This window comes from Strix uralensis, chromosome 18 (genome assembly GCF_047716275.1).
Source record: "Strix uralensis isolate ZFMK-TIS-50842 chromosome 18, bStrUra1, whole genome shotgun sequence".
In the NCBI taxonomy this organism is placed as follows: domain Eukaryota; kingdom Metazoa; phylum Chordata; class Aves; order Strigiformes; family Strigidae; genus Strix; species Strix uralensis.
The window spans coordinates 15132276-15159372 of NC_133989.1; the positions used below are offsets into that span (position 1 = coordinate 15132276).

At 44.2% G+C, this 27097-nt stretch overlaps 1 protein-coding gene across 1 annotated transcript; it reads left to right on the forward strand.

Annotated features, from left to right (window-relative positions):
- The first annotated feature begins 598 nt into the window (after positions 1 to 598).
- Positions 599 to 26767, forward strand: CHMP4B (charged multivesicular body protein 4B). Its single transcript, XM_074888018.1, has 5 exons — positions 599 to 983; positions 21240 to 21417; positions 22169 to 22283; positions 22863 to 22989; positions 25953 to 26767. Exons 1-5 carry the CDS (start codon positions 788 to 790, stop codon positions 26018 to 26020), a joined length of 684 nt encoding a protein of 227 aa, XP_074744119.1. The 5' UTR covers positions 599 to 787; the 3' UTR covers positions 26021 to 26767.
- The last annotated feature ends 330 nt before the right edge of the window (positions 26768 to 27097 follow it).

Consider the following 27097-nt stretch of genomic DNA (forward strand, 5'->3'; position numbering starts at 1 on the left):
TCTGGCGGCGCGGCGGCTGGAGAGCGCAGGCTCCCACCCTTCATTTCTTCAACCGCCGCCCGGGGTGCCCGAGCCGCCTGCCCGAGCCTTGTCCAGCCTCGGTCGCGGTTTCACTTTCATCTACTCACGCTCCTCCCGCGTTTCCCCGCCAGACCCAGCACACGCGGCCCAAAGCCCCTGTGGGGCCGGGATACCCCCGCGGCCTCCTTCCCCCGCCCGCCGCCTCCCGGCCCTTCTCGGGGCCGCGGCCCAGGGAGGCGCCTCCGCCCTCCCCGAGGAGGCCCCCGAGGCGCGGCGGAGGGGCGGCCGTCCCCAGCTCCCGCCTCGGCACCGCTGGGCCGGGCCGGGCCCGCCATGGCGCCGCCGCTGCTCCTTCCCCGCGGGCCACCGTCCCGCCGGCGTCACCTGACGTCATCGCGCCCCGTGACGCCGCTTCCAGGTTCCGCTCGGGAGCCCGCAGGCCCCGCCCTTCCCGCCGCGGCCTGCGCCTACAGCTCCCAGCAGCCTCCGCGGGCGGCCGCCGCCTGCCGGCGCGGGGCGGTGCTGCGGGGCACGCCGGGAGCTGTATGCGGTGCGGGGGCGGCGGGCGAGGGCGGGGCGGCGGGCGGGGTGCGGGGAGTCCGGCGAGCGGGCGGCGGCCCGGGCTGTGCTGGCGGACGGGCGGACGGTCGGTTTGTGAGGAAGGCAGGCACGGAGTGAGGGGAGCCGGTACCGGTGCTCCACGGCCGTCCTCGCCGCCCCCGCCTCACACCGCGGCCTCGGCGGCGCGGCCCGGCCCGGCGCAGCCATGTCGGGACTCCTGGGGAAGCTGTTCGGGACGGGCGCCGGCGGGAAGGGCGCCGGGAAGGGCCCGTCCCCGCAGGAGGCGATCCAGCGGCTCCGCGAAACGGAGGAGATGCTCAGCAAGAAGCAGGAGTTCCTGGAGAAGAAGATCGAGCAGGAGCTGGCGGCCGCCCGCAAGCACGGCACCAAGAACAAGCGCGGTGAGCGGCCGGGCCGGGGGCGCCGGGCTGGGCCGGGCCGGGCCGCCCCTTCCCCCGGCAACAGGTCGGCCGGGCCCGGCTGCGCGGGAGCGGGGAGGGCCGGGACAGGCTGCTGGCTGCGCTCTGCGTACAGCACGGACGTCGCCGTGTAGCTGTATTTTGTCGCTCGTTGCCTTGATTTTATAGCGCGCTGCCCGGGAGCTGCGGCAGCCCTCCCCTCTCCGCGGGGCCTGCCGCCCTGCCCGGCCGGCTCTGTACCGGAGCAGACTTTCCCCCGCGCGGGAGGGGCAGCCTTTATCTCGGGGAGCTGCCTGCCGAGGGTGCCGCGTCACGCCCGCGTGATAACGATGTCACGGTGTGGCTCGGCTCGCCTGTGCGAGGTCTGCTTTCTGTTCCGTGTGCCCCTCGGTTTAGGGAGAGATGAGGGGAGCAGAAGCTGGGGGGTCGCTGGTTGCGTGCGGGAGTAGCTGGCCCAGCACTGCCTCAGCGTGGAGTGAGGCCTTGCTTTACTATGGCGTTGTATTTTTCTTCTAACAAACGAAACCCTTTACCAAACCACTCCTCAAATTGAAGATTTGGCTAAATACGTTTTTATTGTTGTCAGGGTATCCTGAAGCTATAGGCGACTTATAAATGGAGGTTGGAAGTTGGCGTTCACCAGGTGGAACTCGGCCTTCCCGGGGAGGTCCAGCTGTGTATTTGCAGGCAGTGCCTGATATGCGTTAATGCTCTGTCAGCCTGAAAATAAGAAGTGGGTTGTCAGTTCAGGTATTTTGGTGCTCTGATGAGCTTCTTGCTTATTTTACAGCGGTCGTTAAAAGCAGCGTTTTCAGGAAAGCATATTTAGATTCTGGTGCTGAGGTTGCCCTTTCTGTGCTGGGTTACAGACAGGTTTGAAGCAGGAGGTGCAGCTCCGCCTGTGGCACTGAGAGCTGCTAACACAACTGCCGGCCAAGTAGCAAGGGTTAATTTACAGTAATTAGCAATAACAGTTTCTGCTTTGTGTCACTACTTCAGTCAGCATTTCAAGCCTCCTTTCAAACTTCAGAACAGTGTGCTGCTCACTTGCACAGCGTGTGAGTGATAGCGTGACTGGGGCAAGCTACGGGTGCTTGCTGGGCTTGCAGGCAGTGTGGCAGAGCCTTCCTTGCTGCCCCATGTGTCTTCTGAAGGACGTCAACAGAGTCTGACTTCAGGCTTAATTCAGTTGGTTTCTAAATCAAATTTATTGCAACAGTTCTAATGAGTCTGAGTTGCTTGTGCAGTTTTTGGCCTAGATTGGTAATGAGCTTAAAAGGAGAACTAAAATACATTTCTTTGTAGCCTTCCTCTTCTTGTGCAGTTTTCACATCCTCTGTCTTGCATTGGTCCTGTTTAACTTTTAAACTTCTCTTTCTGCTGCTGATTGTTCAGGTCTTTATCTTGCTCAGCTCTAATGTCATCTCTCTCCATGCCCTGCTGTGCATGCTGCCCGTCAGTGTGCTCTGGAGCACTTTGGGTAGTGGAGGCATTAAATTTCTTTGGAGGTGGAGGAAGGAGAAAAACCTGCCCATTCACTAGCGGGATTCTGGGTCAGACTAATTGAGGTCTGCAGAAGGACAGGATCCTGACGAGTAATTAAGGAGCTGTGAAAATGAGAAGAGCTAGGGATGGTTTTCTGGTGGAAAACAAACCCTCTTTTTTCCAGAGGACTTCTGAAACTAAGAGGCTAACTTTTATTATTGGGCTGCTAGGAAAGACAGCTGGTTATCTGCTACCTTGCTGGGAAGTGAGTTCCCCTCCGGACAGGCTACGGGACTGCTCGTTTATTCTGGGTTCAACATGTCAGCAGCTGAGCTGTAACAAATCGCATTTTTTTTATGTGCAGTTTTTAGGATTTTTCCCTCTCTGACTTCAGGCTGTTTTATAATCCAGAAATTATCTAGTTTAATGCGAAGTCACTTAAATCCATAATTTAAGTGAAAATAAAAATGTTTTGTATGTGAAAGTCTGTCTTTTTGGTGGAGATACCTTGATATAGTTGAAATGTTTTAAGTACAACTGAGCAAAAGCTAATCAACTTTTAAAAAAGCTTGAAGAATCCTTAATCTTTCTTAGTTCTCCAAGACTTAAGCATTTTACTTTGGAGATTTCTGTATATCCCTGCTATAGAGAAGCATACTGTGGATGGTGCATATGTGTCATGCTCAGCTGGACAGTCGTGCTGACGTTAATGGGAGCTGCTGTGGTAAAGCTGGCAGAAGAATGTATGTGTGTGCAGCAGTGGGGCAGGGAGCTTACCTAAAAGCTTAAAGACACCTTGAAAAACCTGGAAATGATATTTTTGTTTTCTCAGAAGAAAGATGGGTATCTGGCACGCTTGGGGTAACAAAAGGAAACGTTCTCTGCTCTCCAGCACACTGTGTGATTGTTCGGGTGCCAAGCGAGCGGGGTTTCTAAAGGCTCATTGACTAATTCCTGCAACACTTCTGGAGTCTAACGAAAGCACAGAAACTTACAGGCCTCTGGTTCCTGTGCCTGCCCCAAGCACATGTATGTTTTTATTAATTTATGAAATCATTATAGGTGTGTATTTTTCATAATCTGCATTTAGGATATCCAGGCTGTATAACCAGACAATTCCTCATGAAACTCTAAAGTTAAAGTGAGTAACTATCTGGTATAAAGTTCCTTAGTCTGTGTTGTTTCTTGGCATGGCATCGCTTGCAACTTTTTATTAAAAGTTCCTTTGTTCAGAGTCTTTCTGTTCTCTCTTCTGGCTGCACAGATGTGGCAATTTTATGATCACCGTGTCTTCTGAAGAAACTCTACAAATTCCTTCTCATTAGTCCACAATATCAAAATAGCCCCTGGGGAAGGGAGAGGGCAACAGTCTCCAAGTGTTAGGTTGGTGTGAAGGCACTTATGTTGCTTCTAGAGCATGTTAAGGAGACCAGTAGTTATGGCTTTAATGTGCATGTCAGTTTTTTGTCCATGGGATGAAAAACTGCAGAGGAGAAGATTGATCATCTTTAGAAGGGTTTCTTGAAAGGATGCAAGCTAATATTGCCTTTTGTGGGAAGAACTTGAGTTATGCTTGTGTTTTGTTTTGTGTTCTCATGGAAATGTTCAGCCTATTCTTTTGAAAACAGTGTGTGTTCTGGTGTTTATGTTTATCTTCTTCCCACCCCCCCCCTCAAGAGGGTCTTCAGCACTTTCTTTCTGCCTCATGAGTAGTGGATTTACTTCCCTCAGTGAAGTTAATGGAATTAGCAGTAGTACAGCATGATCAGCCAGTATCTTACTGGATTTAAAATCTGTCCTGAAAATAAATTTTGCTTCAACAAAAGAAGTGCGCAGCTGTGAGCTTGACGGTTTGGAAGTACTGTGCTGCTGCTGCATCCTTTTATTCCGCTCCAGTTTGTCAGTATGGCATTGTTTTATCAAGTCTGAGGTGTTTTATCAGGCACTCAAACTTCATGAAACAAACCAAACTGCTAGATCTTGCCAAGGGTTATGAAGTTCAGGGGCTCAGTATTCAATTTCAGGATAGCTCAAGCTGATCTTAATCACTGCTGCTCCAGTTTTAGTCCTTTCCTTGTGGCTATTGCCTGGTCGCACAAAGCCAAGCTACCAGAGAAATAGCATGCACATACAAAGAAGCGATGGGTTAATTCCTTGATCTCTGACTACTTTGGGTACTTTTGGAAACCCAAAGCTCAAGTTATGTCTCAATGTGAAGATTACAGTAGGGAGAGAAACCTGACACTGTCCTAGGGTGCTGCTTTTATAAGCAGTCCACTCTAGAGTTTAGATCCAGGGTGAATCAATGCAGTTATGTTCCTGCCTGCAACTAGATTTTACCTTTTTTTTAATGAACACCAGAATGGGTGAAAAGCTAATAGCATGCCAGTATGCAGTGAAAATATTCAGGCTTTAGCAGGAGACTGACATTTCATGGATTTTCTGTCAACTCTGTTTTCTGTTACCTAGTGGTTTTCTTCTCTGATGTCAAAGTTTCTCTTTCATTGTAAATAAATATAATGCTTTTTTTTTTTTTCAGCAGTGGTGTCTGGGTACACAAAATGGATGCAAAACCACTGCTGCGTTCCTGCTGTTTAATATAGCTTCTTCCTGGAAAGAGAACATTCCTATTCTCCGCCCCGCACCAAAACCAAACAAACAAGAAACTTGGGTGTAGGCTGAAGCCAAAAGCCAGGATTTTATGCCCATCTGGGGTTCACGATAGATCACAGTGCTGCCACAGGTAAGTCAGTTCAGCTGGCTGATGGGATGGAAAAGTAACTGTTTACCATCCCCCTACCTTTTTTTAATCTGTCACATCGGTCTGCTGATCTGATTTGCCTGTTGCCGCAGGGTTACTGTGTCTGGCACCCGAGAGGAGACAGAACTGCCCCTTTCAGTCACAGCTTAGCTAACCTGGGTGAAATGCAGGACTGGTGTGTGGTGGTGTGGCTGTGGAACTGGTCTCGAGTGATGTGGCTGCTGGAAGTGGTGGTGCCTTGTCCTGCCTGTTTCTCTTGTGCCAGTGTTAGCATTTGTGTGGGCAGTGCATGAGTTGGATTAGTTTGCTGATCCAGCCAAAACCTAACTCTAAAAGAAAACAAAAAAAAAGTTATTTTGTGCACTTAACCGCACAAATGCTAGAGCTGGCAGGAGAGGGAGTCAGGAATGTCACTGGAAGGAGGAGGGCAGTTCTGCCTCTCCTGGCAACGCTCCCCTGCCTGGTCGGCTTAGAGCTACTAATTATGATAAAATCTGAGGGTGAAGTGTGATCTCCCACCAAGGGGGCCAGCTGATCATTAATTAAAAATGGAAGCATGCCTGCATGATGGCATGGACATTTTTGTGAAGAAGTGTGAGTGGTTCAAAATGTTTCAATGATCTGGAATTCAAGGATGAGAAAGCTGCAACCTCAGGCCTGGGCAAAGACTCGGATGACCTGTGACTGTGTCTTAGACATTAATGCATTGCTTGCGAGCGTGTTTTGGAGATCCTGCTTGACATTTGGCAAGAGAAGTGATCTTTGCTCCCAGAATCAAATAACATGAACCTGGTTTTGTTTCCATGAATCATAAAATGCTGATGTAGGGAAAGCAGGAGTCCTACAGCAAATGCTATCCAGCCCTTCTTGTAGTAGTTCAGTCTGCTTTTTCTGTGTTTTAAGTCATAGTCTAGTGTAAAATGCGTCTTTTGAGTTCCAGGTGCTTAACTGTAGACCACGGCTTCAGTGCAAGAGTACTGACAGGAGTGCTGGCCTCAGTCCTTCATCTTCCCTGAGGCTGAGTTGAGCATTAACCACCTGGGTTGAGAAAAGTGTGATATTTACTCTTTTTAAATAGGTGTTTAAAAACAAGGAAACTTCTAGTTCGTAATTCTGCCCTACCTATGTTTAACAGAGGCTTTTGGAAACAGATTGCTGTAGAATAGAACAGTTTGTGAGGAATGGGGGGGATTCACAAACACTTTTTTAAAACAGCTTTAAAAAGTGGCTTAAATAAAAAACCCTGTGGTTCTGCCAGATGTGTTTTGGTAACTGTATTTGATGCAATGCATCCTTCCTCTGTTCCTGTTCTCTGTCAAGCCCTGTCAGAAGGGAAGCCTGATATGTTTGCAGCCACTGACTTTGTGTTTATTACTTTTTCTCTCCAATGTATTAGATGTTGGATTCTAGTATTTCATTAATTACCAGGCCTAGTTACTGAATCCTGCTTAAGGGCTCCTAGTGCTAGCTCAAAACTGTAATTTGCGGGTGATCCAAATTGTTGATTTGGTTTAACCCTCTTTTACTTACTCAGACTTTTGCAGAAAACTGCCAGGTTGTTTCTTGCTGGCAGAATTTGTGCTGGGTTGTGCAATGTTTATCTGGACCAGCTGTTGGGCTTTGCACTTGTATTATTCAGGCCTCTCTGTCAATCCCTTCTCGCTGCTTCTGACTGAGTTCTGCTAAGAACCATGTGCTCGTACTTGAACATCATCTGGGCCATGCAGCAGGATCCCAAGCTGGACCTCCTGGGACGCTGGGCATGGCCGGGTGCTGTGCACTCAGGTCTGCTTCGTGGTGCAATCTACAGTGCTGCTCGGCAGACAGGTCAGCGTAGCAAAGGTGCTGTACCGGGGCGTGGAGTTAAAAGCGGTTGCTACTCCTTACCTGGCAAATCTTGGTGCTTCCTGGCCTGAAGTGATGGTGAAGGACATGGCCATGCTTCATTGCTGAGCAGGGGGTTAATTTAACACAGAGAAGAGAGGGACAGTGTCACGTCAAGAGGAGTCTGCAGCCAGTGCTGTCCAGGGAAAATTTTTGTTGTTGTTGTTGTTCCCCAGACTGTTTTGCAGCTGCTCTTTGGCATTCAGGGATGACCTACGTTAGGAGGGTACCATCACCTCACAGCTCGTGCAGACTGTGTAGCCTGTGCTGCTGGCCTGAGTGGACGCCCTTGGGAGAGCTCTGCCGCAGCTGTGTGTGCCCATGTGCCTCTGTGTCTCCTTTTCTGGTAGTTCAGCTTCTTCTGCCTGCACACCGTGGGCCTTCTGCCTGCACGCGGTGCTCTGCCCTGCTCCTGGGCGCTTGTACTGGCTGGGGGCAGCAGCAGGCTGCGGGATGTGCTGCTGGCACTCGCTGAGTCTAGCTAGGAAAAGACCACTGTGATGATTTTGACAGCTTTTTTGCTCTTCCCTGTGAAATCCCCATCTATTTTGGAAAAAAACAAAAGTTGTTAACAGTGCCCTCTCTGGTTTTTTTTGAGGCAGCGTGTGCAGCTTGTTCCAGAGACTGCATGGGATGTGGTGCGAGCAGGGAGGATGTGGCCTGACCTTCTGCAGGCAACAAGGCTCTGAAAGAGTGTGTGTGGGGGTTGTGAGATGTAAAGTAAAAGCTTGCCTTTTACTCACACCACTTAAAAAATGGATGATTTTTGCAAAACTGAAAGTTGGCGCAACTCGCACGCTTTAACCTGCTTTCCATGAAGTTTGCAGCCAGGTGTCCAGCAAACTGGAACTCCTGGCACGAAGTGCCTGAAACAAAAAGGATGCAGTTGGAGAATCCTTAAATAGGCCACGCATGAGATGTTGATAGACCTTTGCCTTTCCCTCAGACAAGCCAAGGCCACAGCACGTAGCTGATAAGGAGGGTAGTTCTGCTCGTAATCATCCTGCTTGAGTCTCCGAGCAGAAGCGGTGTTGCAGTGCTGAAGGTGTTGGCAGATGCAGGCAGTTCTGCTCACAAGGATGTGGCCAGGTTGCAGGTGAGGAACCTTCCTGGTGTCCAGTACCAAAGGGCAGTGACACGGCCACAGTGACCTCCCGCTGGTGGGAACACGGGAGAGCAGAAGATTCCTCATGGTGAAGCTCAGTGCCTGGCTGCAGCAAAGGCAAGAATAGTTCTGCCTGTAATGTCCTTGCAGTTGGGGGCCCAGTTGGAAGAGGTCTGCTATGGCTTCCTCCAGGTTCGTGGTTTAAATGAAGCCTTGCCAATAACTGCTTTTATAGGGGCTAATACAAGTATAGGATAATTATACAGACAGCTGTTGTCTTGCAACTCTCAACTGACTGACAATGAATGATGGAAGTTTGGGGTTGTCCAAATAACCAGTATAGCCATCTCTCTTGCATACACTGGGACGTGCATGTTGATCCTTGTGTGCAGCAAGCGAGGGCTGAGCTCGGTACAGACTTCCATGACTGCTCCTTTTCCCAGCCTCTGCTCCTGCAGCCAGCCGTCTCCCCAGCTCCTTGCCCTCCCCCACGTAAGGGGAGTCAGGTCAGCAAGTGTATTGGCACAACTGATGGTCCATCCCGGACTGTGCTGTTCCTGCTGGCAGGATCGTGTCTGCAGCAATGGCCAGGTAGTACCACCTTCCCCTGCAGCTGCTTTCCGGACAGCAGTTGCTTCAAAACAGAATTGAAGATGTCCCCCAGTCCCTTATCCAGTAAGTCTGATGTGTTGAAGTCAAAAGTTGGTTTAGGCACAAGGTAAACTAAGAGTCTTGGTAATGTGGTCACCATCCTGCTGGCACAAACCCCTTGAGGTTAACCTGAGAGTGACTGTTTGTGAATCTGGCTGTGTATCTGCATCTTGAGCTCATTTGGGAACCTGCTGCCACGTTACTCCATGCATGCAAAGACTTGCAAATGTAAAACCTGTCTTTTTGGAGTCATTACATCTCCCCTGAAGGTGGTACCTTAATAGAAAGTCTTGACAGCATCCCCATGGTGGGCTCAGCATGTACAATGCCCTGAGAGGAAACTGAGTGGTAGAAAGCCTCTTCTGGTAAGTGCTTCCCTGGCAGCACCATCAATATGAGGCGAGGGCTGTAGTATCTGCTTATTGTTAACCCCCGCTCCTGGAGCTGATCCCTGCCTAAGAGTATGGGACTGCCATTAAAAAATGCAGTACAGTTCTGGCCTTGAGACGTACTGCAGTGTTGCCAGGTAAGTGTCTGGAGGTTGATTCAAGAAGTACAAACTTTTTTTTGAAAGTAAATATGGTTTCTCTTATTTGCTTTATAACTTTTGGGTTTCTAAAGTTCTGTGTTTTCAACTTTTTCCTCTTAGTCGTTAGTGTTGGAATATAAGCATTCATGAAAAAAGTAATTTTTCACATCTCAAAAATAGCACTTCACCAGATGATATGTTAAGAGAAATGCTAAATATTATGACAACCTCAACGAAATTCTTAGACTTGGCAACACTGTTAATAATAATTACCCAAAGCTGGAAAATGCATGATAGATTACCCAGGCAGCCACTTGCCTCATTCCCCAGGAAGAGAAGGTCTTGAAATGGGCCACTTAAGGGTAGGATCTTCTGAGTTTTGTGACTTAATCGCAAAAATATTGTTAAGCATAGGGAATTCTGTTATTGTTTTTTTTTCCCTGTGAGAAAAGAACATTTTGAGATATTTAAGAAGAGATACTTCTGATCTTGTAAAGCAGAACCTCTACCTGATGCATTTCTGGCAGGGATTCAGAGGAAGATTACAGTGTTTTGCTGGAATTCTCTTTAACAAGGTATCTTCAGCAATCACAAAATAGAGAAGAAAACCCATAAATAGTATTTGCAGGCTGTGAGAATCCCAGGGAGTCCTTAAGATATACTTTTCTCTTCTTAAAAGTTTAAGCTTTTGTTGAATTCTGAATAATTATCTCCTTTTATATAGATATAAAATTCTAATGTGAAATAAGGTGCAGATTTTTAACAGCAAAGTTATTGGGCAATTTAAAAGGGTAAGGAGAATAATTTACCCCAGCAGCCTTAGAAAATACCTAGTTTTATTTGGAAAGAAGAAATGTGTCGGGCATATCAGTTTTGGAGGTGCCTTGCAATCCCCTGCCATCATCCAATGACACGCAGGACTGCAAGAAGTGAAACACCAAAAATTGGGAAATACAGTATATGCTTTGCGTCCAGAGGGTGGATCAGATTTAATGCAGTGGTTTGAAGCATTAGGCCTAGGTGATCTTGGCTGGTCCAGTGTTTCTTAGGCTCATTGTGGCTCCTGGGTGGAACAAGCCTGTTGTCTACTTCTTTGCAATTGGGATTCAAATCTTACTGTAGTTGACATTTTTTCCTTTTTTTGGACAAAACTGTCCCAGGCTCACCTAGAGATTATTTCACAGAGGATTATTGACCAGAGGATTGTTGCCTTGATGTTCCAGGGGCAGAGGAATCAACTTCCAAGGCTGAAGGCTTGCTTCCTTTTTCCACTGCTGTTGCCTGAAGGCCAGGCCAAGAGGAGGTTACTCACTTGCCAGTTCTGCAGCCACAGGTGCAATACGTGTCCGTCTGTAACTTTCAGCCTGAGCAAATTACTCGCTGCTTCAGGAATAAATAGCACTGTAATCACGGATTCTAACCCTTGGAAACACACTTTCTGCACTCCATATGAAAATGGCTGCTTGTGACCAATTTGTAATAGGAGCATGACGAGGAAGTGCGTTATGCTTCAAGTGTAGCTGCCTTACGCCTCGGCTCTGGGATGTGGAACAACATCAACAATTGCTGGTGCAAAGGTCGGGTCGACGCTGATCAGAGCACTGAGCAGTGCCGCAGTCGGTGACAGCGTGAAGGTGGTGATTACTGTTTTGTTTGGGTACTGCCTGTATCAAAGCTCTGATTGCTGTTGTACGGGATGCTTTTTTCATGATTTTTTTTTTTTTAAACCTTTGTGTATTTATAGATTTTTAGATGAGGAGTGCTTATTGTGTCGTTTAATCTCTTGCATAACAGACTGAATGTTCTGGCACTGCTTTGCTCAAGAGGAAGTTGTAATCTTGTGCTTTAAATACAGGTAGGACAGAAACCTTCTATTCTCTGCCTGGGTTTGGATGCTTCACTGCAGTAGTGTTAATCAGTCACTTCATCGCTGAGCTGGGAATAGTTGCGTTCCTTTGATGATAGGGTTTGGGAACTTTATTAGATGTTTAGTAGACAGACACAGAAAGATAAGTGGAGGACTGAGACTGAACTCTGCTCACGATTCCCTGCTAAAAGCCCAACAACTGAAAGAAAGGCACAGGAGGCTGCTGTGAGCTGCTCTCTGGGAGCCATGCTGGAGACATGAGGCCCTGGCACTGGGGGAAGTGTGTGATAATGACTTCAGACATTCAGCATGAAGTGACTAGACCTGTGTATACTCTCTAGACATCACAGATCTCAGTAGGTGATCCTCATGGGAAAGGAAATCATGCTGCTTTGCACTGTATTAGCCTTGGAATTGATGTGAATTTATTTTTTAACTGTGCCTCTGTGTCTCAACCAGTTTCACACTGTGATGCTTAAAATCAAACCTGACTTCTTGGACCTCTGACATCTTGTTCTCTGGCATCCACTTGGCTCAGTGTCGTTGGGTATTTAATGGAGAACTAGTTAGGAATATGCTTATGTATCAGCTCAGTGGCTATGCTTGCTTTCTTCCTCTTCAGTCCCTTGCATGAGGCCTGTATGTTACTGTCTCTGAAAGACTTTACATTTCTTTTCATGTAGAGAAATCTCACTAACGTGCAGGATGTGGGCAAGGCTTTGCTGTAGCATGGGAGTGGTAGGAAGTATTTCCAGAACTGGAAAGAGCGTGGAAAATGCTCAGACAGAAGCTTGTAGGACAAGGGTGCTCTCTAGCTGTTATATCTAGAGTGGTTTTGGAAATACCCTGAAAGGTTTTGGAAACACTCTGAAAAGATGTGACCTTTAGGACCCTGAGTAGAGAATTAAGAGTCACTGGCTTCTGCATCTTGTAAGACTGGCCTGGTCTGGGACGAGCACTGCTTGGTACGTACTGCAGGTCTGTTGTGGCAAGGTACTGCCTGGATGCTTTTCTACTGGGCTTGGCTGAACCAACATGAACGTTCTTCAGCTGGTTAACGGTTTCTTGAGCTAGCAAATCCCTGCAGAAATATTTATTCAAGACTAAACTCAATGGTATGAAATAAGTTTGGTAAGACTGTAGTGGGATTTATATCTACCTTTTAATCTGCTTGTAGCATTGGAGGATATTTTGTGAATTGCTTTAAATTACCTTTTTGCTTCTTAGGATTTTTTTTGAGGTATTACAGGCAGTTTGCTAATTCTCAATAGAACGAGAGATGAGCAGTTGCTGTCTTGAGATTAAACTACTCTGCTGCAGGCAAGGCAGCCAATTAGTTCTTACACCTACTGGTGCCTCTTGGTTATCCTATTTCAAGGACAGTGAGGATGTTGTTTGTGATGAAATTTGCTGCCGAGGCAAGTGCCAGGAAGATGGAATGGTATTTTCAGAAGCAGCAAAAATAATGACACTTCTTTCTGTTGAGCAAATTATAGATGGATACACAATATAATGTGCAAGACAGTCCCCCAGTATTAAGCTGATTATCTCAATCATCTCTAGTGTCTGGGCTTTCTGCTAGAGGGGCCAAGAGACCCCCATTTGGGAAGCTCTGCTGCAGCTGTCTTTCACTATTTATTTTGGCGTGGCTGCCATTTGACGTACAGTGTTTTTGAGGCTTCTGTGGAACTTTTTCATCCCATATTAATGTAGCTGGTGTCCTTTTGCAGTGGTATCTCTGCTGCTGCCATTTCTTCTCTCCTTTGCTAGAAAGAATGTAAGAATTAGATGTGAGATTAAGTTATTTTTTCCCTTCAATTGGAGTAATCAGAGCTGTTAACCCATGCGTCTTGCTCTGGATGAGAAGTCTTTCTATTTTAGGTATCAGTGGGATTTTTAGCAGATTTTTGCTAAAGAGTTGGATGGGCAGGAAATGTGCACATTGTGAGCCACCAGTCGGGACAAATTCTCTGGGTTCATAAATGTGTGGACCTTGGGGTTCATAAATGTGTGGACCTTGGGGTTCATAAATGTGTGGACCTTGGGGTTCATAAACGTGTGGACCTTGGGGTTCATAAACGTGTGGACCTTGGGGTTCATAAACGTGTGGACCTTGGGGTTCATAAACGTGTGGACCTTGGGGTTCATAAACGTGTGGACCTTGGTACAAGTGTGATTGTGAATTCAGTGAAACTCTTGAACAACTTCCCAGTTGTTCCCATTGCTCTTTGAAGTAACTGATCTTCCTGCTGCTCTGAAGTTGAGACGTGTTTTTGCTGGCAAAATTTGGAGTTGCGAGTATGTAGAAAAAGAAGTGTGAAGTTCTTCCTTGTTTTTATCTACTAATGTATAATTTTCTACTAATGATATTTAAAAACATTAGTTCAATAGAATTGCTGTGTGCATAAATATCCTATTAACAGTACTTGTCCTACAGGTGTATAAGCAGTACTTATTTGCAGGAGGACTGTTGATTTTTAATGAAATCACTGACACGTTCATAGTCAATTTTTCCTCTCTGAATGCGGTACTGTGTAGTAAAATTGTATTTTTATTATCCTGCTAGCTTCTTATCACAGTGAACATTTTTCTTATTTCACTAACAAGCTGCTGTAAATATTGCAAGGAAAAAAGTCTTAAGACTTAAACCAGCTCTGTTAATAATTTGCTTATAAACAGGTTGTAATACTTTCAAAATACATAAAATTAAATTCTTACATATAGCATTTCGTGAGAACAAAGTGAAATTATGTGGGTGAGCAGTCATGCTTTTCAGACTGTGAGTGCTGACAGAGGAGGATAGTCTGGCTAAATGACTCTACTCTTTCCACTTCTGAGTGTTCATTAGTCAGAAGGAGCAGTGACTGAAAACCGTAAGGCGAGGTCCTGCTTATCAGTTGTGTTGGAGGGCTGGGTGCTGCCGTGGTAGGCATAATAATGAAACCCTTGGCTGCTTGTTATTCACTGTGGTCCAATGGCAAGTGTAAAGCTTCTGCTGGAATTTCTAGGGGGGGGCTACCACAGAAATTTAAATAAATAGGAAATTAAAAATTGTAATTGTAGTTCATCGATTGAAGACTGTAAATAAAAAAACCCAAAACACCCCCCCACCCCCCCAAAAAAAGAGGGAGGAATAGCTTTTTATGTACTAAAAAGTTTTTCTTAAAAAGGCTGTAGAATGTTCTTCAAGTGTACTTTTATACGTGTTTTTACGTTCAAGTAATTGAAGCAGTCAGTCCAGATCTAACTGCTTTTGACTTGGCTGCTGTTTTACTGGACTTGTCCTCCTCTCTGGAAGGTGATGTTTTCTTTGTGAGAATTTCTGCGTAAAAAGGAACTGCAGAGTTTAGAGGCTGATGCTCATTAGCACTGAGACATTTTATATTACTTTGCCAATGTAAAAGAGGTCATAAACTATTTATATCAATTTTAATTGGTCAGATCTCTGTGGTGAAATCTTTATGAATAAAAATTGGCTCCAATATCCCAGTTGTAGCTGATAATAAAGACAATGGATATATCAAAATGTCATGTGGAGAAGATAATTTTGAGCCTGCTCACCATCTCCTAATGGCAGAAGTCACCCAGTTAGTTTTAAATGTATTACCTTTAATTTAATTGTAATACTAGATATATAACTGCTTGTTCCCAGTGCATACTTTATGTATTCTGCTGAAAACTTTACTGGAATTCAAACAAAGTACAACTAAATTTTGTTATCTGCTTTTTTTTTTTGAGAATGCTTTAAGTGCATGCAATTCATAATGCACATTGGACTTACAGGCTAAAACATGCACGGTGCCTGGTGAGCCTAAGGTAGGGGTTGTAGGTTGTCTAAAATACTGAGTGTTTATTGGCAGGAGCTTGCTGTCATCTTGTGAAAACTAATTTCCCATGTAATGATCAAATATTTTTACTGTCATTGGGTCTGCACTGATTCATTAAGTGAAGGTTATCTCAAATGTTAATTTTTTTAATAGTAAATGGTTTAGCAACTGCTGTCTTTTCCTCATGTGCAACCTCTGGGAGATTTGAGCTAAAAAAAGAGGGGGAGGTGGGCCAAGAAAAAAATCCCTCCCTGAACCAGCCAGTGATTTGAACTGGTACTACTGGTTTTATATGTAATAGGGATATTTCTAGAGTAAGTTAACCACCCAAAGGCAGGATGCCCTGCGAGGGGAAACGTGGAGTTACTGAGTGACATCACTGGAGCATCACTTCTCACCGAGGGAGGGCTGCTCATGGGACAGTGAGTGCTGATCAGGGACACTGCCCATCATTTTTCAGTACCTGTTCCTGCTGTCCTTCATTGCAAGTCCCATGCCTAGGACCTGGGGAGGTTTTTATACAGAGCGATTTCCTTCAGCTCTGTGCAAGAGTAGTGCCAAGCTGAGTTGATCCTGTGAGACCTGCGCCTGGCCCTTACTCACTGCCTGCCACACACCGGACTTACCAGCTGTGCTGAAGTAATTAGTAACATGTAGAGATCATAGTTAGGATCTTTCTGTGCTTTATTCTGTATAAAGGCAGATATTTCCACAACAAATACGCAGCCACAACGTGGGAGCAAGCATCAGTCCTTATTTGTTTTGAGCCTCTTGAATATCAGGCACTTTGCCGAAACTGCTGTGAGAGTCTGGTCAGAGGATCTTGTAATCTTGTATAGATTTTTAGTCGAAGATAAGGAAATTCTTACACTGTTGGAAAACTTAGATCAGCCATTTCTAGAAAAATGTGCTGGTGATCTCTTTAGCAACAGGTTCTGGGTCATGAGCGAACTCTGTCTTGGCTAGGCTAGAGAATAAATGCTTTAAAGTTAATATATGGTTACAGGTCCTGCTGAAGCAGTTCCACAGCAATTGAAGCTGGGTGTTAAATTATGTTGCCTACTTACGTAATTACTATCTTAGAAGCAGTAAAGGCATAATTAGAAGGGTGTGGGTCCTGAGGACTGCCTCTTCCACGGCTGCCTAATGTGATAGCAGTCTTTATGAAGAGCAAAGGTAGGCCGTGTTACACTTTGACTTCAAATGCACATCGATTTCTTGCATGTGTGTAATGCTGGAGGACATATTTGTAGCCTACTGTCTCTTTCATATTTATTTAAAATTCTGGAAACTGATCTTTTTTTGAGAACAACAGCCAATGTCATTCCCTTCAGATTAAGTATTTCTAGCTTTGACTTCAATGAATACTTAATAAAAATGTATTACTCTGGCAGTACATAAGATTTCAGTAGGTATTTATGCAGATGGTAAAGACTTTTGCAGGAAAAAAGCGGCACAGCTGCTCAACAGTTTTCAGAAATCAATGCTTAAATAGGAGAGTAGAGATAAAGTAGCTGTAGATGAGAAGAGAATCACCTCCTTGGATCTAACCGCTGTCAGGTACCACCACTCTGTAAAGTATGTAAAGTGTGATCGCAACATATGGAAAATTTAATATAGACTATTGCTGGTCCTGCATTTCAAGCAGGAGTTTGGGGCACTTCTGCCTTCCCTGTGCCCAGTTGGGTAAGCCCCTTGACCCTGTGCAGAGGTCGGCATGGCTCCCATTTTTGCCTCCAGATGGGTCCTTACTGTAGAAATTCCTTGTGAGCTCTGAGCTATGGGTATTGATGTAGTGGGCTCATCAAAAAATACCTTGAAGTTGGGAAATCAGTCCTGAGAGATGGAAAACTGACTTAAGTGTAGTGGTCTTAAATAAAACCTGTGATTTTTAGTATTTCTCTGACAGAAAATGCATTTTTATTAACTTTTAAATAAAATTAGATGCAAAGAAATGATCATTGTGATCTTTTTTTTCTAGCTGAGACAAATACCTAGCAGTCTCCACCACCTTGCGTAGAGGGCAGGGGCGTGGGAACATGGCACAGAGCATCCTTCTCCAAGTTGCATTTGTGTCTGGCTGCGGGCGCCTGGGAGCATCCCTGAAAGGGGCACGGTGAAAGGACTGCGCTGCCAATTGCAACAAGGAGAATCCTGAATGTCAAGTGCAAATCCTCTTCTGTGGGGGGAGGAATATGGGAAATGAATGTGAGTGACCTAAATTAACTTGGTATCTTCTTAACTTAGCTTAATAAAATCTAGTTATAAACAAGGACTTTACATTAAAAGTTAAGCAAGGAAACACAGATGAAAATAAATTGCAGGAAGTTGCGATCATTTAATTTGAGGTACTTAAATACCTTGTTCTACCTTAGTTCTTCTGGCTGCAAAAAATTGCAATCTCTTGTGTAAGATTTTATTCCGTGCAGAAACTCATTTATCACTTTGATGTTAATCGATCTGTGCTAAATATACATGCTGAACTATCCACACCTGGAAGCTTTATGTGCGGCCCTGTGTTAGTTGCTGGGGCAGTGTATCAGTCCTTATTCCTTTTAAGCTACTGAAACAGGCATTTCTACCAGTTGGTCCTCAAGTAGGTACAGCTGGGCACTGTGGCCATGGGCAGGTTAGTCCTTGCATTGGCCTTATGGAGGAGAGGAGAAAATACAAATATCTTCCTTGGCCACTCTTGGTCTGAAGGAGTTAGAAAAGCCACAAATCCATTTTAAGTTTTCACCTGAAACAAGGCAATTTTTAAAACGAGCATGTTTATATTCCTGTTCCTAGGCAGGGGTCTGTGTGCCAGGCTTTTGACTGTAGCAGATCTGAGCATGGTGGGTGCTTGACTGAGAGACCAGCAGGAGCTGGAGGAGGTTCAGCAGGCACTTGGCATGTAGCAGTGCTGCAGCCTGCACGCAGGTGGGAGATGTGTGCCATCTTCCAGATCTTGTGGGGGGATCCCAGCTTCGTTCTGTGAGCTAGAAGATTTTGTACCACGCTGTTGTAAAAGTGGGAGCCTTGATCTGTATATACAAATGAGAAATTAATCAGGGAAAGGATTTACAGAACAATGAAGGCTGGGGAGTGCAGTTCTGGAACACTGAACTGGCATGCATGGGAACGGGAGGGATAGGGTTACCCAACAGTCCTGATAAAAACTCCTGATCACAAGCTCTTTTACAATGATGCTTGCAATGTTTGGTGTCTGAGCAGCTTGTTTTAAAAGTACATAAGCATGAAATGTAGATAACCTGTAGCTATTCTCAGAGAAAGTTATAGTGGGAACTGTACATAAACTGTAGTGCTTTACTTGGCTTTGTATAATGGTTATAAAATCTCTGGTTTTGCCAGTAATTCTCCATGATGCACAAAATCCTCAATAAAGATTGTCCTATCACTGTCTGACACTTCCCCAGCATCTGTCACTATATAAACACAGCCTATTAACAGTTTTATCCTTCTGAGTAAGAAAACTTTATATATCCTCAATTAAACCATTAACACAAAATTAACCAGACTAAATATACCAGTAATGTGTTGCTCATCACTTTATGATCTGGCATAAAGCTGGAATGTTTTAGATGATATTTGTGTTGTGCTTCATTCTGCAGAGCAGACATTGTCCTTTGTGTTACACGAAAACCCAGTACTGTTCCCGCTTCTGTTAAATGAGAATGGGTGTTGGATATCCCCAAAACGGGGGGGAGATTTACTCGTCGTTGGAGTGAAAGTCAGTGAAGGGGCTTGTTTTGGGTCTTTGGCTTCTTTTGGAACAGTTGAGGTGACCTTGTGCTTTTGTGGTTTTGATCACTTCTACTAAATTGTATCATATCATAGAATGGTTTGTGTTGGAAGGGACCTTAAAGACCATCTAGTTCCAACCCCCCTGCCATGGGCAGGGACACCTTCCACTAGCACAGGTTGCCCACAGCCCTGTCCAACCTGGCCTTGAACACTGCCAGGGAGGGGGCAGCCACAGCTTCTCTGGGCAACCTGTGCCACTGTCTCACCAGCCCTAGTGAAGAATTTCTTCCTGATATCTAATCTAAATCTGCCCTTTTTCAATTTAAAACTGTTACTTCTTGTCTGATCCCTACAGCCCTTGATCAAGAGTCCCTCCCCACCTTTCCTGTAGCCCCTTGAAGTACTGGAAGGCCACTATAAGGTCTCCCCAGAGCCTTCTCTTCTCGAGGCTGAACAACCCAACTCTCTCAGCCTGTGCTCACAGGGGAGGTGCTCCAGCCCTGTGGCCTCCTCTGGACCCACTCGAGCAGGCCTGTGTCTTTCTTATGTTGGGGGCCCCAGAGCGGGACACAGCACTGCAGTACAAATCAACCTGAGCTACTTTGCATGCTTGGCAATGTTAGCTGTACCTTCAAAAGTACTTTTTTTATTCTGTAATGCATTAATGTAATTTGAAAGTAATCAAATACAGCATATTCATAACCAGTTGTAGAACTGAAGGTATATGTAGGGCTTCTGGATGCCAGGACGTTATCTTGAAGGACTGTAAAGCTTCTCAAGATGGCATCTGACAAAATACGCAGAGTGCCTGCAGCCTTAATCTGCTTTTAGGAGAGGAGCAACTTTGTGTGTGTTGCAGGAACATACTTATCATGTCACAAAGTTATCATCCCTCTAGTAGGGGAGATAAGGGAAGCAGGCTGCTGTCAGGATTTCTTACTCCCCTCCAAAAAATCTGCAAAGGTTTGAAATAATGTCTTTTAGAGATTTAAAGCCTTTATTTGCCACTATTCCTGGTGCATGTGACTGAGCTGTTGGCGAGGACCAGGATGTTGATTTGTAGCAGAGCTAATCCTGTATCATGTTAACTGTTTTCTGCTATGAGGCTCACAGAGATGAGAGCGCTGAAGAAATGAACTGTGCATGTGGCTGAGTTCAGAAACCAAGAGTAAGGCTGGTAAGACAGAAGCTTGTGTCCAACCTGGTGTATTATATGACCAAGACTGTCGTGCAGTGGACAAGTGTGTTCGTGTCAGGAGGGGGTGTAGAAATGCCATGAAGGGAAGCTGTGCTCGTGTCTTACCCCATGCGATCCTTGGTGTTTGTTTGTCAGCCGGCACTGCTCAGTGCTTGGTATACCAGTCTTGCCCACGCTGCAGCTCCTGCCAGAACTTTTAGCCACAGATGGGCAAGATTATATGTAAATCTAGGTTGTGTTCACTGTCAGTGTTTCGGGCACGGGCGTGCACCCGTAGTCTATCGGGGTGTCTCGGGAGGAGGTAGCTGTTGAGTGGCTGGATGCATACCTGTCTGGGTGGGGTGGAGCTGAGCACTGCAGGAGGAGCTGGAGAAGCCTGGCAGTGTGGCGAGTTGGACCAGTCCTCCCGCGATCCCTGTGGGTGTGGGACTATGTTGGTGCTGTCATGGGTGGGCTTGTCTTGCAAGAGCAGGCACTGTACAAGTGCTTGCGAGCAGCAAATTGCTCAAACCAATTTAAGTGATGGTATCTCTTTTCTCATTTCTGTCAGTAGAGACTGTTGTATGGACAGTACCTTGTAGTAGGAGTAATATGAAACATGCACAAAGTTTGTTTGTACACAGATATTTCTAGTTATATATAAATACGTGTATTACACAGCGTTAAGTAGCAAAGCTGAAGAAACATTTGTCTTGCTTTGTGTTTGAATGAGCTGCTTCTCCCAGCAGCTGCACAGGAGTTCAGCTGGCTGGTGGGGACCTGCCACAGCATCATAACCTCATCAGACAGGACCTGCACCGACAGCTGTGCCTTGATGTATTGGAGGTGTTGGTGAACAAAGATGTTTTTAAGCGGATCAGCTTGCGTATTGAAGCCTGCTGTTTGTAGCGTAGTCTCTGGTCTGTGGTGTGTTACAAGTGACTGGACTACCAGTCCCTGAGTTGCTTCTTGACTTGCATCCTTTGTGTGACGGGCAACGGACAGTTGGCATCTGGCCACCTTTAAACAATTTTGTCGAAGGAGGCAAATGCAAGGGTTAGGCAACTTTATCTAGGAAGAAAAGTGGACAACAAACAATAGAACATGCTAAATATTTCTCTGTACTGAGTGGCATTTGGTATAAAATGTGAATGGCTGTTTTGGGAATAAATCTCACAAATCCTACTCTTTTCTTTGTTGTTCAGCTGCTCTTCAGGCCCTAAAGCGTAAGAAGAGGTATGAGAAGCAGCTTGCACAGATAGATGGCACGTTATCAACAATTGAATTTCAGAGGGAAGCCCTTGAGAATGCCAACACTAACACTGAAGTGCTGAAGAATATGGGTTTTGCTGCTAAAGCTATGAAAGCTGCGCATGACAATATGTAAGTTATTCCCTTCTGCCTCTTTCTGTAGGACCTTTAGTTTATCATTTGTTTGATCTGCTAAATGCCAGTTGTTTCATAACCAAAGGTAGAGCTAGAGTAGCAAAATCATCTTTTAAAAGGCTCTAATTTAAATTAAAATACTGGATATACTTCCGTATTGAACAAAATATGTGAGTATCAGTGCTTTCTCAGTTTGCCACCATTTTATACTGCACAAAGCTGCTGCCTTTGTCCACAGAAGGCTCGCACCAGTGTAGTCTAAAGCAAATGGGAGGATGCACCAGTTACAGATTCACCTAGTAGCAGCAAGAATTTTAAGCCGCAAGGGGAGACTTAAACTTCTTTCTGTGCCATGGAGTTTGTGTATGTAGCAGTAATTAAAGGTAAATTGTGTTATGGGAATGTTTTACTTGCTCCAAAAGCAAATATTGTAGATGTAATTTAATAATGCTGGATCAGGGAACAGAGCAAATTATTATTAATACCAGTAATGCAGAACAAAACCTTTTCATATGAAGTCTCTGTATATAACTGCTGTGAGCTAAGCATTTAGGGAAGTAAAAAATGCACACATAGTTTTGTTGAGACCAGGGGGATAAAGTTCAGACTTGCATGCAAAGTATATTTTGGGAAAGAACCTCTTAAATGTCACTATGGTGTGGCATTTCTACAAAACCCAAGAAGTACAGTCCTAAGCGTTGATTGGGAAAGTGCCTGATTGTATTGAACTCTTTCCTTTCTTTTACAGGGATATTGATAAAGTAGATGAATTAATGCAGGACATTGCAGAACAGCAAGAGCTGGCAGATGAGATTTCAACAGCCATCTCAAAGCCAGTAGGATTCGGGGAAGAATTTGATGAGGTATGTTTTAAATTTGCCTCTGTTTATATCCTAGAATCATGGAATCATTTAGGCTGGAAAAGACCCTTAAGATCATTGAGTCCAACCGTTAACCTAACACTGCCAAGTCCACAACTAAACCATGTCCCTAAGCGCCACATCTACACGTCTTTTAAATACCTCCAGGGATGGTGACTCATAGGAGATCTTTCTTTTAAAATCTGCATATTGCCTGTGTCTAGGCATAGTACTAGGATATAAAATCTCTCCTAGAACTTGTTACTAGCTGTTCCTATCAGTGCATACGGCAGCTGTGACCATGACTTTATGCTGAGAATGGTCTGGATGGCCTGATCTGAGAATGTTTGGACTCAGATTTCTTCTTCCCTTCACTGCTTTTCTCTCCCCACCTTCCAAGAGATCATGTACAGGAATTCAGATGAAGAATTAGACTCCTCATCTTCTCGGTTTGCTCTGATCGTGTGTGTTTAAGCTACTTTCTTTAACAATATGACCAGCTAAATCTGCTTGCTAATAAATATGACTTAAAGTTTCTTCCTTTTATTTTTTATTTTTTTCCTTCCTTCTTTAAAAACCTAGGATGAACTCATGGCAGAACTAGAGGAACTAGAACAAGAAGAACTAGACAAAAACTTGCTGGAAATAAGTGGTCCCGAGACAGTACCACTACCAAATGTGCCCTCAATATCAATACCATCAAAGCCAGGTATGTATGGACCTTTACCAGAAACATTTTGAGTTCTTAAAAAGTATGCTTATTTAACTGCCAGCTCCTCAGATTTGAGAGATCTAGCTGCAGGCAACACAGACATTTTGCTTGAAATTGCTTCATGAATCACAAATTACATCTAGTGTCGTTTCTCTGTGGGGGTAACCTGTCTTTCATAAGAACCATGAAAATTAATAGCTATCACAGGAACTGTTATTATCTATTCTAGCGCTACCAGTTTATGTACAGCATGGATGGTGCTCAGGGTAGAGTGGAGATGTGGAGAGAGGAAGCGTTCTACCAGTTGCTGCTGACCCAACAGGAGAGTAGTTTTGACAAACATACCAAGGCTATGAAAGGGAGTGGAGAGTAAATTAGCTGTTAGAATTAGTCCCAGGCTGGTTCAGATTCCCATACTGAACCATGCTTCCTTGCTGATGCTTTGTTTTTTAATTTGATCCCTGCTTTCCCAGCTTTTGGGCAGAACTAACATCAGAGTCCCCTCTTTGGGGACAGCTGTTGCCTCCTCTGAGGTTGGCACGTACTCAAGCCAGACAGTACCAGACTTAGGGTCATCCCAGTCTTAGAGCACTAGGAAATTTTAGTTAGTGTGATGATTTTACATGTAGAACAGGCAAGAAATATCCGTGTTTTCACAGAGAGTTCAAAGCTGCTGTTAAATCTGAACTGATTGCTCTTCTATGAACTAGAAGTGATACCTCATGAAATATTGTTGAGTTGGAATACCTCTGGCATGCAATAATGAAATATGAAACTTTACTAGCCAATTTTGCTGAATCTGCCTTAATGTATTATGAATAAGTTGTAGATTTTGCAGCTCTATTTCACGTGCTTAGGAAAAAAAGGTCCAAAAAACTAGTGGATGAAATCAGTCCCAGTTGGTCAGTGTATCTGTAATCATCTTGCTGCCTTTCCAGGCTTGAAAGGACCTGGGAAGCAGCTGACACTGCCAAACAACAAGGTTCTGGTTTAGGTGACACTCTGTGAAGTTTGCTCCTTGTGCATTATAGTTCTTTTATTTTGACATAATTGATTTTGTGTTTTTCTAGTTGTGTTTTGCTAGGCAGAATTGCTGACAAGTGTTGATATGAGAGGAGTGAGTTACATCAAAATATCTTAAATCTGAGACTTTATCTAGATTCAGATCCAACAGCAGGAGAAATAGATTAAATAAACATGTGCATTACCATTTTATTTCCTAGCTGGTTTAATGAGGTTTGTTCTCTAAATATTATTTGGGTGTGGACATTAAAACACTGACTTGAAACTAATACACTTTTTGCATTATATTAGGTAGTAATGACTGCGCATTAGTAAGAGGCACTGTAATTGTGCATATACTTAAGTAACTATACAGGAAAAGACTTATGCAGACATAGCACTTCCTAAAATAATAAAAATTATGAATGTTTTTGTAGTGAAGACTGTGAGTATAGAACAGTGATTTATAGGATTTATGTTAAGTTGCTTTTGGATGGAAATTAGATTTCCATTAATGTATTTAAATGGCTTGCTACTTTTTACTTAAATAAATCTGCCTCTGAGACCAGCATTTGGGAAACCCTGGGATTCTGGGGTGGTGGTGGGTGGGGGATTTTGTGTGGTTTGTTTGTTCTTTTTTTTAATGTAAATTGGTTTTCACTTAAAATTGACTTAATATACACTGGGATTAAAAGTTGACTTCTGGTCATCGTGGGTTGGATTTTCAAAGGGACTACTTCACCTAACAACACAGGTACATGCGTAATGTGTCTTCTGGAAAGAAGTAATGTGTCTTCTGCGGTAGAACTGACTATTACCTCCTTTTTATTCATTGAATGGAAAATGATTGTGAGCTTTCTTGCTTTTCCAGTTCTCAGGAGCTGTCTGGATTTTGACTTAATCAGCCTGAATGAGAAATTTTTTGCTGTTGCCTGCCAGCTGAGTTGATGTCAGAAGACATTCGGGCAAAAGCTGTTTTTGTTTAATGGAGACTGGAAGCGCTTAATATAGAAAAACAAATTCCAGACTTGTACAAATGATAGCTCTTGGGTTTGACTTAAAGCTGACTCAATTCTCTCTTACATAAATGTTTCCTTTGGAATGACACAAACCATTTTGAGTATGAATTATTTGACTCTTTTTCCCCCTTTGAAGCAAAAGCACTGTCTGAGGAAATGACATTTTTTTTTGGTATTTTCCAAAATCATTACAGCAATTTCTGGGTTAAAACCTTTTTGCTGAGTTAATGGTTTTCATCTCCAGCAACTGGACTTGCCACGTTATGACAAATAGCAGTATTTGCTCCCTTGGAAGAACCAATAATGATAACAAGGCATGTGCATCCAGCTACTAGTGAGCGCAGCAAGAGGAGGGGGTAACCACGTACGCAGAGCTAGTTAGCTCTTCAGCCCCTTGGAGAGCTTGAACTGGCACAAGAGTTGGAGGTCTCCAAATCCGGTACCTGGCTAGTCTGAAACACAGTGGCCTCATTTGTTATACTTTGAGGACTTAATGATGGAATAAGGAAATTACTTTTTTATGGGAGAAAGACATCTCTTTTACTGGAGATGTCAGACAAATTTCTGCAAGAAACTTTATCCCTCTGAGAGGGACTCAGAAGCTGAAGGCTTGGGGTCTTCTGCTTGGAGGCTCGGTGGTTATGGAAGATGACAGACACCACTGGTGCACACATCTTAACCTCCGTGCATGTTTGCATCCTTCCCATGTGAGCTATTGTCTTTTTCCACTTAAAATGGTAGTGACAGAAAGTTTAGCCCATACTGACTTTTTCAAAAGGCATCTTTTACTTCAAAAAGGTCTTGTGTATTTTTTTTCCTCTACTGCCATTTGGTGCTTCGTTTATTAGGTCAGTGGCACAGAGGCTTCTCTCCTGCGAAGAACTGAGACAGAGTGCTGTCAAGATTCCCACTCATTTGTCTTCTGTTAATATTTTGCAGCCAAGAAGAAAGAGGAAGAAGAGGATGATGACATGAAAGAGCTGGAAGCTTGGGCAGGAACCATGTAACCACAGCAGTAACTGGCTGGAAAAAGACTTTGATTACCTATTCTGGGTGCAAATGTGTTGTGTTGAGGAGAAAGCATAAGCAAAATGTCTTTATCTTTAATTTTAACCCAAAGCAGTGGGAACTGCATTGCTGTTTTCTGCATAGCATGGTCTTCACAGAGGAAAGAAAGGGGAGCAGGGGGAATTGCCTGCAGTTTATACGGTTGAATTTCTGTAAAAAGGTATTTGCAAAATCAAACATTCAGCTTTTGGACTGTGCTACTGCCACTGCTGGATCTTCATCTTCAAAGTTTGGGCCATATTGAATTGAAATAAGCTGAAAAACACTCTGTGATTTTAAGTCAGTTTAAGTGTGTCTAGAAGTCTTGTAAGGCATTTAAAAACCAGGAAAAGTCGTAAGCCACCATCGGCTTCTTACTGTGTTTAGGTGCAAGAATGCTTTAGGTTTTTAGTTCTTTGCAAGTTATATTTATATCCCTTGACTGATGTGTGGCCAGCCTTGTGTTTGTCACCGCAACAACGTAGTCACTATTCCCATTTTAATTGGTGATAATGATTTGCAATTGACAAATGCTATCTTGGAAGTAGGGAAGATTTAAATTTCAGTTGTACATTTTTCTACATAGCACTACAATGTTTATTGCTTTTTTGTGATAATTGATAACCCATTCAGATACATGCACACAATTATTTTAATTAAGAAACTACTATGGATTGCACTGTATTAAATATCTTGATTAATTTTCATCTATGGCTACTGTTGTCAGTTCTTTGTGATGTTTAATTTGGCTATAACTTAGTGTCAGTTTGGCCTCTTTCTACATGAGTGACATGAACTCTAAAGCTAGCTGAACTTGGTTGTATGACTGTAGCATAGTTGTATAAAACTACAGTCTTAGCTAAGCAAAATTGCTGGAGGGCTGCTATAGCTGTTTTCTTATTGTTAATATTCTGGTCCACCATGTCAAAATCTCCACATGAAGGAGAAATCAAAGATGAATTCACAGTAGAAGCGACAGGTTTAGGAACAGAGCTGGGAGCCTTGGCTTTATACTTTTTGTTATAGAAATGATATCT